Raw genomic sequence first — 14058 nt, 5'->3', positions numbered from 1 at the left:
CTGGTCCTCATTACAGTCCACTGGTTCCATGTTCAATACAAAATCACCTAAGATCAGTTCATGTGTCACTCAATGCTTCAGCTCCGGAATTCACTGTGTGACCTGCTCACAGTCTTTAACATGACGCTCAGATCTAAGAAATAAGGAAACCAACGGCTACATTGTTTTCGTATTTACAGTATTATATTCACAACACAAAAAATAAATATTGATGATGGACAACACCTTTCTTCTTTAATTCGTTTTCGCACTGAGCTCAAACAGCCATCAGGTACGCAGACGTGAATTATTTACACAAACTGAGCTCAACCTAACTGCACTTTTTCCAAGAACATCAAACCAGTTTGCCACAGCCACAAACTAAACACACCAATGTTGTTGGGGAAAGCACATGGATTACTCCAGGAACAAAGGAAGTAGTATTTCTTTTTTGTGGTAATAATGTATAGTAATGACATGGTAATAGTGTGGATTCAAACGCTTAGATTGCCTGAAGCCTATAAAACTTACTGAACACACAAGCAGCAGTGTATGAAGCACGGCTTTCACAGCTGACACACTCAATAACCTAACACCCCCCCCAACACACACACACACACACACACACACACACACACACACACACACACACACAAACAAATAAATAAATAAAAAAATAAAAATAAAACACCCAAAGAACAAAGCAGTTGGTTGGATCCTGTGATAACTGAGTTTATTGATTAAGTTCAAACCTTCCAAAACTCAAACACACTGGATCGCTTGCATGTCACTTCAGGATGCCAGATTCACAAAAGGACCAGCCTCCCTCTCTTCACTAACCCTTGCCTGCGCTTCAGGAAAGCAAAGCTATGTCGGAAAAAAAAACCTCCTGCACAAAACAAAACAGTGATAGATTTAAGGCCATACTCATCAGGAAATCACGAGATATTTCAGCTCCTCCGTGTTCAGAAGTTTCACATTTTGCCTTTCAATGTGAAAAAGGAGTTTTACAGCAGCTAAACGATCCAATCTATGTGTACTTATAGGGGCTTTTGCCTTCAAAATAAACATTTAATAAAGCATCATTTCAAGGGTTGTGTTATGATAAACAGCAAATGGGAGGCAGAGTAAGCTGTTTTTAAGCTGGCTGTGTATTTTACCACACAGCGACTTGCTGATGAAAATGGGATTCTTTCAAAACATCAAGATACTAAAGGAGCTGTTAAATATCTTTAAAGACATTTCTGCCACCTGGCATTACAACATAGCTGCACTATTGTTCAAATGCAAGAAATCCGAAATTTTAGGCTGCGTTCAATATGTATTTCCACTTGAATAGTCTGGCTTGTGGGTGGAGGAAGTGATGTTCCTTTTGTCTTGATGGGCTTCAATTCCTCAAACATGCTGCCTTTGGGAAAGGCATCGCAAACCAAAGAGGCTTAAAGCTCTTGTGAAGCAATTCCAAATGATATTTTCTTCACTTGACAACAACAGCACAGTGTTTACAGCTATGCCAAAATACAGAACAAGCATGACCTCCAACATTTCTTCCCCAGCGTTTACAATCCACACTTGTCACCAGACTGTCACAATTCGCTTTCAACTCAGGCTTGATCTATGGTTACCTAAAAATAACACCCTCGGATTAGTGCATAGGATAATACAAACATTTGTTCTCTAGATGAGGGGGACGGGAGTGTTCAAAAGCATTGTTTCTTTTCAAGAGTGCCAGCTTGCGCTTTTGAAGTTTCCTTTTCAACTTTGATTATGAGGCTGGTTGACAGAATGGCAGATATTTCAGTGAGTGAAATAAGCAAAAAAAAGAAATAACACACCAAGTGCAAAAGTTTCAAAAAGACACCTTCCACGACATTTGTGGTGCACGCCTTTCTATGCACAGCCTTCAGAAAGTTTGTCAAGACTTTGAGAGCATACGACAGAAAAGGAGGCATCTGACAGGATAAAGGTGGAAGAGCCGCCTACAACCTTGTCTTAATTACGTCACACCATTTGATGAACATTACGGGCAACTTCGCCTCGTGCACAGTTTCGTACTCACCCGCGCAGTCAAACCGCAGTTGTTCTTGTGGTGACAGTCCGGTTGCTCGAGGCGCGAGCTCGTGCAGTAGTATTTCTGCTTCACGAGCCAGTCGTCGATTCCCTTTCTCGCCAAACAGGCATTGACTACAAAACTGTCGCCTACAATAAAATAAGAACATGGTAAGAATCTGCAAACTCAATATTGTAGCGCTACAATCATTTTTTTCCCCAAAAGCGGTCCATGTTCAAAGAGTCGGACCGGGCAATATAATGTTCCTTTAATGAGCCGAGAGTCTTTAAAACTATTTTTGGCTGTTCAAAAACTGCAAAATATCAGACTTTATTTATGTGTCAACAAATCATACAAAGCGCGCTTACCTTCTGGACTCTCCCTTGGTTTACAAATTGCGGCTTGGGAAAAAAGAAAGTCAGAAGACAATGAAGACTGTTACTCGAAAGTATCGCAGCAACACAAGGGCTATAGCTGTGATTTTCTCAGGAATAAGAGTCCTTACCATGTTTCGAGTGCAGTTTACCCATTTCTATGCATCGAGTTTGTGTTGAAAACCATTAGAGGAATATAATCCAAATGTAAAAAGGGGAGCGGACTACGATATCCAGACAGAAGAGCGTCCGTGGAGACGAGAGTAGACTGCGCCCAGGAGGTTACAGGACCGTATGACTGAAAAGCCAAAGCAGCCTTTGATCCAGAGCGACACTACTGAACAGACACACGCAGGACGTATACCACTTCCTGTCAATACTTTCAAGATAAAATATCTCACTGAGAAAAAACCTGTTTTGCAGGAATGAAATATTTGAATTGCGCGCACAGATTTGTCGATATTAGTTGAGTAATTAATAGAATGAAAATGTATGACGTAGTGGGTTTTTTTTAACCCATTAGCATTACACTTCATCAATACTTTAAAACGAATGTATTTGACAGAGCCAATAGTTTTGAACGGCGATAAGCTTTATGAAAACGATGTCTTGGGTTTTTGGAAATTTGAAGAGTAGTTATTTCTAATACTCAGATTAAACCTCAGATTTACATCAGAAAGAAATTGCTGAGCCCATACGAACTAACAGACGAATTTGGTTGAAAAAAAAACGGCCATTTAAACTTTTATCCTGATTAGTAATGTGATATATCCGGTGTTGTCTATTTTTAAATGTCAGACTTGACGCACCTCGCTCGGCTTTCCCCCTCCTCGTGTCTCCTGCCTCTTGACTTCAAAGAGTTGAGGAGGCGTCAAGAAAAAAAAAAAAAAAAAAAAGATCAGGATTCTCACCTGACTAAACAGCAGCGCAGTGCAGTTTAGTCAGAAATGAGGTCTTGGAGCTTCCTGCAGCAGTGGTCCAGGTCAGCAGGTTGACAGGTCAACCGTGAAATCTTTAGTATGTCCAAACATACCATGACCATGAAGTCTGTCACATTTTCGAGACAGTTGAATTTAGTGGTTCACGACTGTTAGTCTATGATTAGTCCAATTATGGGAACAAGGCCACAAATTCACATTAGCTTAAGTTTATGTAATATTATTTAAAATTACACTCTTGATGGAAGTTGCCAGAATCAAAGAAGTCAAATGAATGTTTCAATCCCTTTTTGACTCATTAAGTGTTTTATTTATTTATTTATTTATTTGGATGTAATTCTCAATAGTCTAAACAGATTAGCTTCCTGGAAACAGAATCATATATTGGGTTGTCTGGCAAGAAAGTTTTGAAGAATGTATAATTATATAACAGAAGACAGAAGTCAGTCTTTCATGTGGCTCCATGTGACAGTAATACAAGACACATCATAGGACAGATCATTAGTTAATGTTCTTATTCTTACCACATGAAATATCAATGTAGGGTCCACAAATATAATTAAAACATAGCCCACTTTTTTTTGCAATCTTTAACCTGTGACTGTTGAATGGTCCCAAAGCAGCAACATAACTTCAATGCATGCAGTGATGTAAAAAAAAAACACCACAATAACAGTTAAAGCAATAATATGTATCTTAATGTATGTCGTTTCAAAATCGAGCACAACAGAGAATGTTGACTCTCTAAGGCCCGCACAGCAGTCAGATCGCTTAAACCCACACTATGTAACATTGTGGCAGCATCCCACGCTCTTGCAAGAGGCAGGCACTGCTTTACGGCACTACAGCAGTCAGCAGTACTTGTGCTATGAGGTGGCCAGTTAGCCCGTCTGTTTGCTGTTCGATACGATGGCTGAAACTATAAGAGTATGGTGACGGATAAAGAGAAGAAAAGGTAAATTGAGTGTGACTGAAAAAGTGCTGATGATGCACAGACGCCACAAACAGCTGAACTTTACTCACATGTCACAGGTAGAAGCTGCTCCTAAACGTTCTGCCTGCCTTTATTTACGGCATGGACTCATCAGAGCTCAGGTCCATCATAAAACATAAACTTCAGACACAGTTAGCAATGAATAAACAAACCATTACAACACAACTTATGAGATATACATGGTTGCAAACTAGTTATAATATTGCCCAACAAGTCAGTATTATGATCTTTTTCACTGCTAATGGGAAAGCAACTGTTTGATGGCAGAATAAACAGATTATAATACATATAATAATTATTATATTTAACGGATTGAGTCGTAACGTTAGGCTGCATCATTACAGGTGGCATCATTGTTGTCTCACGTTTTGCAGCTTTACCAGGAGCACCTCAACACAAGTTCTACCTTCAGTTTGCAAACATATAGATAAATATGTCCGTCTTACAATGTCTCCAAAAAGTTTGTTCACCTTGTACCGATCTACAACTAGCATGTATACATGCAGCCATTTAGCCACAGCCTACAGATATCATGGTAACAGTTGAAGGCACATACAGTACATAGTAAACAACGGGCTGCAGACGTTTAGGTTTGATCAAAATCTGGTCATAACACTGTACCTTCTCAGTCGACATGGTTTCCTCATCCTCTGCTTGTGAACAAATGCATGTTGTCTCACCGTTATACAACAGAGCAGTTTGGTCAGAGACCTGCTGAGGAGTTAAATATTGCCGCTTTAAAGACGTTTGCCTGATCTGAAGTTGTTGTTGTTGTTTTATGTTATTTCAAGTCATCCAATCAATTAGCTAAGGTGTGGCAAAAGTTAAGTGTGTCTCCAAAATCTGAATAACCTAAATACTTGAGAGTTTCAATCGCAACAGTAAACTGAAGGTTGTTTGGGTCAGGTTTGTATTATTTGACCAATTTAAAGGTATAGATTTTTGTGTTAATATTTAAATGTTTTGCCAGTGCTTGATGTCTCATTTTAGAGGATCTGTGTCCTGGTGGGTTTTTGTTTTTTTTATTCCTGATGAAATCTAACAACAGCAGGTTGATAAATTTCGTGTGTTCTTTGTTGTTGTTGGGTTGTTGTTGTTTTTTTCAATTTAAAACAAAAATCTTAGCTCCACACATTTATAAAAGTGTTTCGGGATGACACATGTAGCTCAGTCTGTAGAGACGTGGGTTGAGAACCGGGTGCTCGTCAGTTCAAGTCCCGATGCCGATGTTTCAGTCCTGTGTGGAAGAAGCACTAAACAGAGTGTAAACTGAATTTCTTAAATAATAATAATAATAATAATAATAATAATAATTAATTGACCAGCTGAAGCTCTATATGTCCAGTTAAGTTTTTTTCAGGCAGGTGCTGTAGTGCAGTACCACAGTGCAGTTTCTGTGGTAAAGGCAAAGCATTGAACCTTTGAAGCAGCTCAAGTGAAAAGTAATGTGCTGGCTTTGTCAGTTTTCACTCGCTGAAAACACCATGCAGCAAAGACAGAGGCAATATACATAAATACTTGGAGTTCTTCTAATATATTAATAAATTATATTAATATAAAAACAAATGTACCTGTGTTTGTATTGTAACAGTCCTGCCTCTTGGTTAATGGTGTTTCAGAGCGCATTGGAAACAGTAAGTTAAACAAAAGTGCATACCCTCACGTCTAGGGTTTCAACAAATTTATTACAAACGACACATCAACCTCATACATGAAATGCATGCAAAATAATGTCCACACGGACCCTCACTTCACTGCTGAGTTTAAAGGCAAAAGAAAGGTCGAAATGATGTTCCAGGCATCTGTTTGTGGCAGAAGCGCGTTAAGACTAACTTCAAGCACGGCAAACTAACTACAAGGCAACGTCTAGTGACGTCGCTCAACGAGTAACTCGACAGCAAAAAAATCCACAATTTTAACTGTTACAACATCGTCCAATTAACATTTTGATATGGTGAAATGCAGAAGTTGAGTCACATGAAATGGACATAGTTATATATTTTTTTATAAAAGTGCCTACGTAAGCACAGAATAATGCAGGTTACGCAACCATTTAAATTGCTGATGCTTTTGTGTAGAGCCACCAGTGTAGGACTTAGATACACCAACTTCCTACGTCAGAGTTTCTCCATATAGCTAGGCTGAACATATTCCAAGGACTTGTGCAAGTCATTTTGGATGATTTCTGCAGACGTCAAGATCAAAAATGTATTCTGAGCCCTATTTTCAGGGAATGAGTCGGGGGGAGTTTTTTCCACATCTTCGGGGATGGAACAGTAAACGGGACACATGCTTCTGATTCAGCACTCCACATGCATTTTTCTTCTAAACAGTGGTTTCCTCATCCTGACCCTATCAACACATGTTGTACCAAGAGGAATCAGGTCCCCTTTGAACTAGTCTGCCACAGACACACAGATGAGCTTGTTATCATAGCAACTCACGAATTTGCTGGGAAAGAAGGCCTGTCCCTGTGACACACTTCCTGTCCTTTGAAGAGGCCAACGGAGAGATGGCTTTGCAGGCCTTATTTCCAAACCTCGCCTTTGATGCCTGTGAGAGAGGAGGTGGCGGGGCTGTAAAGACAAATTTACATCTCATTGGTGTGAACCCCCAAACCGCCAATCAATCGCCCTTATTTGACATCGCGCTAACGTTTATCACCTCAGAGAACGAATGAAGTAAATATTCACTTCTTATTACTACATTTTTCAAATGCAATAGTAACTAATCACCTGATGTCTGTTTTTTTTGTTCTTTGTGGTGCAAAAGCTTCATAGAACAAAAGCAGATTTCTCAAGGCACCTGCTTGATTGATGAAGTTATTTATTGACCTGGGGGAGCTCTCCCCTTAGCGGAAGACTCAAGCTCATTCCAACATAAAAATGGCATTCACCTCGGAAACAGGCATGCATAATGGGGGGCATTCAGACGACCAGATTCGGGGGACCTAATGATTTGTCTGTGTTTACGTCCTTGTAACAATGTTAGGGGCCTGATGCCTGGAGAGCCTACAGGAGGGAATGCTGCCTGGTGGTGAGTAGGGGGATGTGAAGCTTATAGAAGGGGAGAAGAGCAGCTGCTGGGCGCTTAAAGCTCAAACATGTGACTGATGCTTTTATCTTGAAGAACAAAACGGCATAGATGTTGTAAAGGGCAGAAGACAATCGTGACTGAAGTACAGTGTTGATTCCTGCAGTGGCGGTGACTCAGCCTATTGTGGCGGCCCAGCGTGCGATGTGTCAGGGAAAAGGTCTGCAGGGAAGGAAACACAGCCTGGCATGCGTTTGCCATTCTGCATACTGGACATAGTAGAAAATAAAATTTCATTCAATAATCCTTACAATGCTTCGGTTTACTATTTTGAGTTTGTAGTGTAATTTAGACAAAACAACTCTTCCCTTAACATTCTGTTTTTATCTTTAAAATGTAATCAGAACATAGCCATAAGCTCACTTTTTTTAAAATGTGTGCACAGTAAGACAGAATAGAGCAAGTCATCTGAGGCAAATGAACAGAATTGGTCAGACTTATGAGTGACAAGTAATTTTTCCTAACGTCAGTAAGGCTCAACATTTAGGCCTGTATAATCGACACTTTCTGCTTCTTTACTCCTTTTTACTATCTGCACTCAACACTGGATGCTTTTTTTGAAGCAGTGGGGGTGTAGCCCCATCCAGAACGAGGACACAATTAGTGTATTCAGCCGAAAACAGTGGGGTTCCCCCTTTGATGTGAGGATCAAATGAAGGAGCTGTGTGTTTTTGTCCAAAATGACAGGCTTGCCAGGTTTACTAATGGGTAGCTAATAGAAAGAGAGGTTTATGATGCTCATTAATTACACAGTCTGTCATATGTTGGAAGAGTAGAATACAGACGATCGCGTAAATAAAAAAGAATGGGGTGCAGCAGAGGGAAGTAAATGGGGGGTGGCGATAAAAAGATGGACAGGTTCACTCTGAGAAGGGAGAATTGGAAATGAAAGAGAAAAAGAGCACGGGCAAAGAGAAGAGAAGAGATAGGCAAAAAACCTGACTTGATAAAAAGCAAAAGAAAGAGAAGAAGACGAAAAAAGGAACAGGAGGGGAAAAAATAATCCTTTCCCAAGATAAGAGCAGCCACCAAGACAGGAGCTTCAAAGAGCAGCAGACAGTCTCATGGGAGCGTGCCATAAATCTTTTCCTCCTCTTCAGAGGATAATTCCGTCCCTGATCCGAACACACCCAAGATCTCAGCACCCACCACTCTGCAGGTGTCTGAGGCCCGGTGACCCCTGGGGAGACATGCACACTTCCAAGCGGCGCTGCTGCTTTGAACTGCTTGGACTCATGTCGAGTGGCGATGATGATCTGCACATAAGGTGCAAATGTGAATAGTTAATGAAGAGCGAGGCAGAAAATCAGAGCCTGTCACTCCCACCACGGGGGAAGACTAGTGATCTCTGCTATCAGCTTCAACCAGCACAACTCCTGTGGACCTTCTGTGGACCCAGTTTGTCATTTCAAGCTGAGCCACGAACAAAGCCCTCGCCATCAGTAGCCTATCTTTTGTGACAGATTGGAGGTGTGACCTGTGTGATGTTGCAAGTGGATGTAGCGATGACTTTAGGGTAAATGAGGCTGTCATTAACACTGAGCCGGTCCAGTGACCTGTGTGGGACTAGGTTGCTTGTCCCCATAGGGCCGGGCACCAGTGGGGCCACTCCGCCAGACAACGTTTATTTAGCTAAGCTCTGAGTCTCCCACAGATAGAGGCCCGCACTGCCATGGAATTCATTATCTGGGGCCGCTAACGGGCCACTGTTGTTTTGAATAGTTTTGGCAGGCTTTAAAAATTGCACTCTCTGCTTGGGTTCAATAGCGGAAGCAAATATCAAATTGCATTGTGTGATATGATGTTCAGGCCATTTCGCTCGAGACCCGAGGCTTGGGACCACACAGAAAAACAATGGCAGGCTATTACCAAAATATTTAGCTTAATGTTCTGCCTGTTTCGCAATAACACAGCCATGGACCGGCACATTGGGCTCTCTTGAGGCTCTTGTTGCAGTTATGCTTCCTGTCCACAAACCTGTGACCTTTCTCCTACAGATGCAAAGGAAAACAAGCAGCCGCATTTCTTTTTTGAAGGGGAATATCATGTACCGTATACCGTTTTTAACATCATGAAATTGTTGATGTAATTAGTTATTTTATGTCAATATGTAAACGTGTTATTGTGTCAAAAACAGCTCAAAGTGAAAAATGAATTTACCTCATGGGAACGTCAACCACTGTCCTTCACTGCCACAACAGTCCAAATCCTTTCCAAAAGAAAAAATGTAATACTGGACATACGAGTGTAACAACTTCAACATCTGCTTTCTGTCACTTGTAACTCTATGACCCTAACATTGTCTAAACTATTAAAACCTTGAACGTTTGACCTAAATGAAAAGCAAGACAGCTGGTCAAGTTCAGTGAAGTTTGTTGTAGTTATTTTCCTCAGATATACTGACAAAAGCTGTTGATGGTTGCAGCTGACAGGCTGTAGACTGCATCCTGCTGCACAGCAGAGTTCTGTGAGGAAGTGGGTGTGGCCTAACAGAGAGAAAATTGCTTGACTGCTTGCACCTGAGACCTGTGAGAGGCTCTGATGTTGTGAGAGGGGACCCTGCAACCTCTCTCTGGACAGGTGAAATCCCCTCTTTTTCCATAGTCCTCTGTATATATCCTGTTCTACTATTTTTGTATTGTATTTATGTTACTATTTTATTTGGGGGTTTTTTACTTTTTTTTTTTTTTATTTCTGTATTGCTGCTGCAATTGAGGATCAATAAAGTTATAAAACATCATCGACAAGACAACAAGAAAGGGCGCCCATCGTAAGGAGTTTGGAGACTTTTTGGATATTTTCTGACAAAAACAAGAAACATGATCTGATAATGTGCCGAAAACGAGTGCATTTAAAACATGCTCCACAGAGTCCTCACCATTTCACACAATATGACCTGATAAAAACAAACTGAGAGTAAGAAACAACAAGTGTTAGTGTGGACCGTATTATAAATTATGTATATGGTGTGGACCCACACCATATACTGTATATGAGGGACATATGCTGTTCTGGTCTACTCTAGTGTTGTGTCAGGCCATGACAATAATTAAACCTATGCTCTTTTTTACAGCATAACATGCACTGAATTTCCTCAACTTAAAAATACATCACATGCAGCTCAGTCTGAGTAGGACTTTAATTAAGAGCGCTTCACAACACATTGTTTTGACATAGTTCTTTTCATGTTTTAACTTAAAACAACATTTGGCAAAGCATATTTAACCAGACAAAAGCTACAGAATACTGTCAAAAGCAGGTATGCCTCGACCAGCATTGTCAAGAAAGTACCTTGAATCATTTTTCTACTACAATAAAACACTTCTGAGTTGGCTCTAAGCCTTCCTCGCAGACCTCTGCCTAAAGCTGCTTGGCAAAGAAGCAAGGAGCAAAAGCGGCACTAATTCTTTATTGGCTGGTTTTTACATCCATAAAACAGCTATACATTACAACGAATAAATAAAGCATGTTGATACCTTTTATAGAGCAGTTTTTGGCAAAATCCAATATTGTCTAAACTTAAAAATGTAAGTTTGACAGAACAAAGTTAGGTGTTAAGTTTTCATCTCTTGGCAGGGTTCTTTGGTTCAAAACAAGTTTTATGGATTTGACTTTTTATTTACTGAGGCACCAGTACCAGTATCAACAGCAATGGCATGCTTCATTCAAACCTCTTTTCCTGCTACTGTACATCCACTCTCAGGATCATGTTCTGATGGATAGAAAACTTGTTTTAACGTTATGAAAACAACACAGTAGACATGAACTGATTTACTTCCCAGCTAATAGTTCAAGAGGAAAGTCTGTGTTTCAACAATTCTATGGGCTCTGTGACCTGGTAGAGCAATGTTTTGAGCCAAATGTTATATAGATGCAGGCAGATATAGTATCATCATCATTAAAATGCTGACATTAATTAATTGGGTCCAAATGAGGAGTTTGGTAATTAAATTAGATTTGCAAAATCACTTTGGAAGTACTGGACTGAGATAAATGTTCCCTTTATAATGCTGTCAAAACTCAGGAGATCACAATGATTGTCAAAATCTTTGATGCAAAGAACAAAATCCAGTTTATTGCCAATGCACTTAATAGTTGTCAGTATCAACCCAGTTTACCTAAAACTGGCCTTAAGCAGACAGGTTTTGGCAATTGCAAAAATATTATACAATACCAGAAGCTCATCACTGCATGTTGCTGTTTTGTTAATTGATTTTGAGAATTGAGAAAGGTTAACCCACTTGTGCATCTTTTGCTAACTGTCAAAAAGCAGTTGATTGGATTAATAGATTTGCTTGAATTCAAACTTCTGGAAGTGGGGGTGAATGGCAGATTCTAGTGCAATCCAGAGCCTGAACAGTTGGCCAGATGCCAGTTCTAATTTTGTCTGAAAAGCCTGGACAAGTAGACAAGATAGTCTGTTTAATTAGTGTTTATTTTGTGTTTGTTCTCTTCTTTTGTTCCATGACTATAATTAGACTTATGCTCTTTGATCTTGCAATGTTTAAATTTAAGGTGCCACGAGCAGCATGCGGGCTAGGCATATAAATGTATGTATGACATTAAACTATCTATACATCTGAAAATATTTTTTTGAGTTTTGCTATGGGACACAGAGATTAGTGGAGGGCAAAGCAGTTCTTTTCAATGTACTGAGTTATTACAATCAGTTCAGTAAATGATTTCATACAAAAGATTAGTTCACCAAAACATTCAGCCAATACTGAGTTGACTGGACAGGACAAATGCAACTATACTTCAACTTATAACGTAAGTTTAACGTTACCATTTTGTCTCGCTAAATGGACACTAACTTTAGTAAAGTGTGTATTCACTCGTGCTTGTGAACACACACTTTTCCAACTGGCCATAATAAACTCTAAACTCTCACAAAGAAACAAGTAAAATAAAATGACTACATATATAGGTATAGATTTTGGGGTTTTTCTTGTTTTTTTTGTTTGTTTTTTCCCTCTAAACCGGAAAGAAGGAAAGAGGCGGGTTCAGCAGAGGGCGTGGTGACCTCCGACCTCCCCGGCGGCTCTCCGTCATGGGTGTGGGAGGCAGGCAGGTTCAGCATTAAAAATCAGAGGGGTATCATCATTATTGCCACTGTCATCCCTCAACTGGTTGACATCTTTTACCCAGATCAAGACAAATGCATGATATATTTGTGGCATATCTACTGCCAGCTCTTTACTGTTATTTTACAGGAAAATGATTAACAGTGTATTTTGGGTTCACTTCTCTCCTCGTGGCCTCTTGCATCATCCCTCTCTGCTCTCTAATAGGCGTGGGGGAGGCAGTTGGGACTCGCGTGAGGTCACAGCAACCTCAGAAATACAAGGGCCCAGAGTGGAATAGTGTGGAGCTAAATCTTTTACCTTTTTTTCACTGACTGCATTTTGTTATATCCATTTTCTTTCAATGTTTTTTTTCTTTTTTTTCTTCTCCAGGCTGCACTTCTCATATTGCTGTACTTGATTTTTTCAGTGTGCATAAATTCACCAGGACTTCATTTTGAATGTTGCCTCATTTTGGGTTTGGCCATGATAGAAAAGATATTGTCGTAGCATTTCAGTCAAAACAGTAGCCTGCTAAATGAAAAAAAGAGGAATGGAATATTGTTTATTTAATCTGCATCGGTGCAGATTTAGGTGATGTTTTTTCTGTGCAAGCTATGAAAACATTTACTTTGTTTACACTTTTCACCACTGTCCTACAGAGAGATACTTGTGTTACAGATTGTGCAATTAACAGTAACACACATGGACTGTGTCTTCCACAGGAGGAAACTGCCGCTTCCTCCAAGAACAACGTGTTTTCCATTCAGAGCCGATAAAGCCGACTGGACCAGACAGTAATGCTTTTTTGTCTTCAAAATGGTGACCAAGGTCTGCTTGTTTGTCTTCAAATATTCCTCCATCAAAGATGCAGAATTCTGCCTGTGGAAATAAATGACCAACCACAAACTCCTTTATCATGAAAGGGGGCATCACCTTCCAGGTTATATTGCAGTGTGAAACTGCAAAGTGCGGGACTTAAACTGATGCTCCTGAAAAGATGGATCAAAATTCAAGAGAACATGACTAAAAATGATCAAAGTTTGCTGAAATACCCTAAAATGTTTTTTTATGGAACTCACCATGCAGCATCATTATTTCTCTAAAGCTTCTCTAAAATAAGAAAAAGATTAGCATAAAAGCAGTTATGTTTCACAGTGTTTAATGTCTCTACTCATTAAAGATGCACAAGGACGTCGAGCTCATCGATTGTTGGTGTGGCTGTGAGAGGGCCCTCAGCTGAGAAAAGGGTGCAGTCATCCAGTGATGCGTTACGTGAGATGCTTTACAAACAGTGGGTGAAGTGACCCCTGAAGCCGGGTCACCGCACGATGCCCCAATGTCCAGCAAGACCCCACCTACTCCTGCTAGAGGGGGCAGTTGGCTCTCACAATAAGACAATTCATCTCTGTAATGAAGTCGTGTTCCCAGAGAGAGAAAAGCTGGTTGGCTGGATGGCTGGTTGTCCAACGACTGGCTCTAATGGCGGGGGTGAAGGTGAAGGTAAGATGATAGTGTTTGGAGGCTCTACAGTGGCCAGTGATGAGGTAAGGACCTTTGTTGCTGG

General features: G+C 40.3%; 1 protein-coding gene across 2 annotated transcripts in view; it reads right to left on the bottom strand.

Annotated features, from left to right (window-relative positions):
- Positions 1-2706, bottom strand: part of nkd1 (NKD inhibitor of WNT signaling pathway 1) — a 33071-nt gene extending 30365 nt beyond the window's left edge. For both annotated transcript variants that reach the window (XR_013778712.1, XM_079338743.1), the window contains exons 1-3: positions 2535-2706; positions 2398-2430; positions 2039-2178 (exon numbers count right to left, since the gene is read on the bottom strand). Coding sequence is in view for 1 of the 2 variants with exons in the window: in XM_079338743.1 (XP_079194869.1) it covers positions 2039-2178; positions 2398-2430; positions 2535-2559 (198 nt within the window). In the remaining variant the exon portion in view is untranslated. The remainder of the gene's footprint in view (positions 1-2038; positions 2179-2397; positions 2431-2534) is intronic.
- Between the last annotated feature and the right edge of the window lie 11352 nt (positions 2707-14058).

The sequence above is a fragment of the Symphodus melops genome, assembly GCF_947650265.1.
Source record: "Symphodus melops genome assembly, chromosome: 3".
Lineage (NCBI taxonomy): Eukaryota > Metazoa > Chordata > Actinopteri > Labriformes > Labridae > Symphodus > Symphodus melops.
Note: the sequence above shows the minus strand (reverse complement) of the source record. Positions and strands in the feature narration are given on the sequence as shown.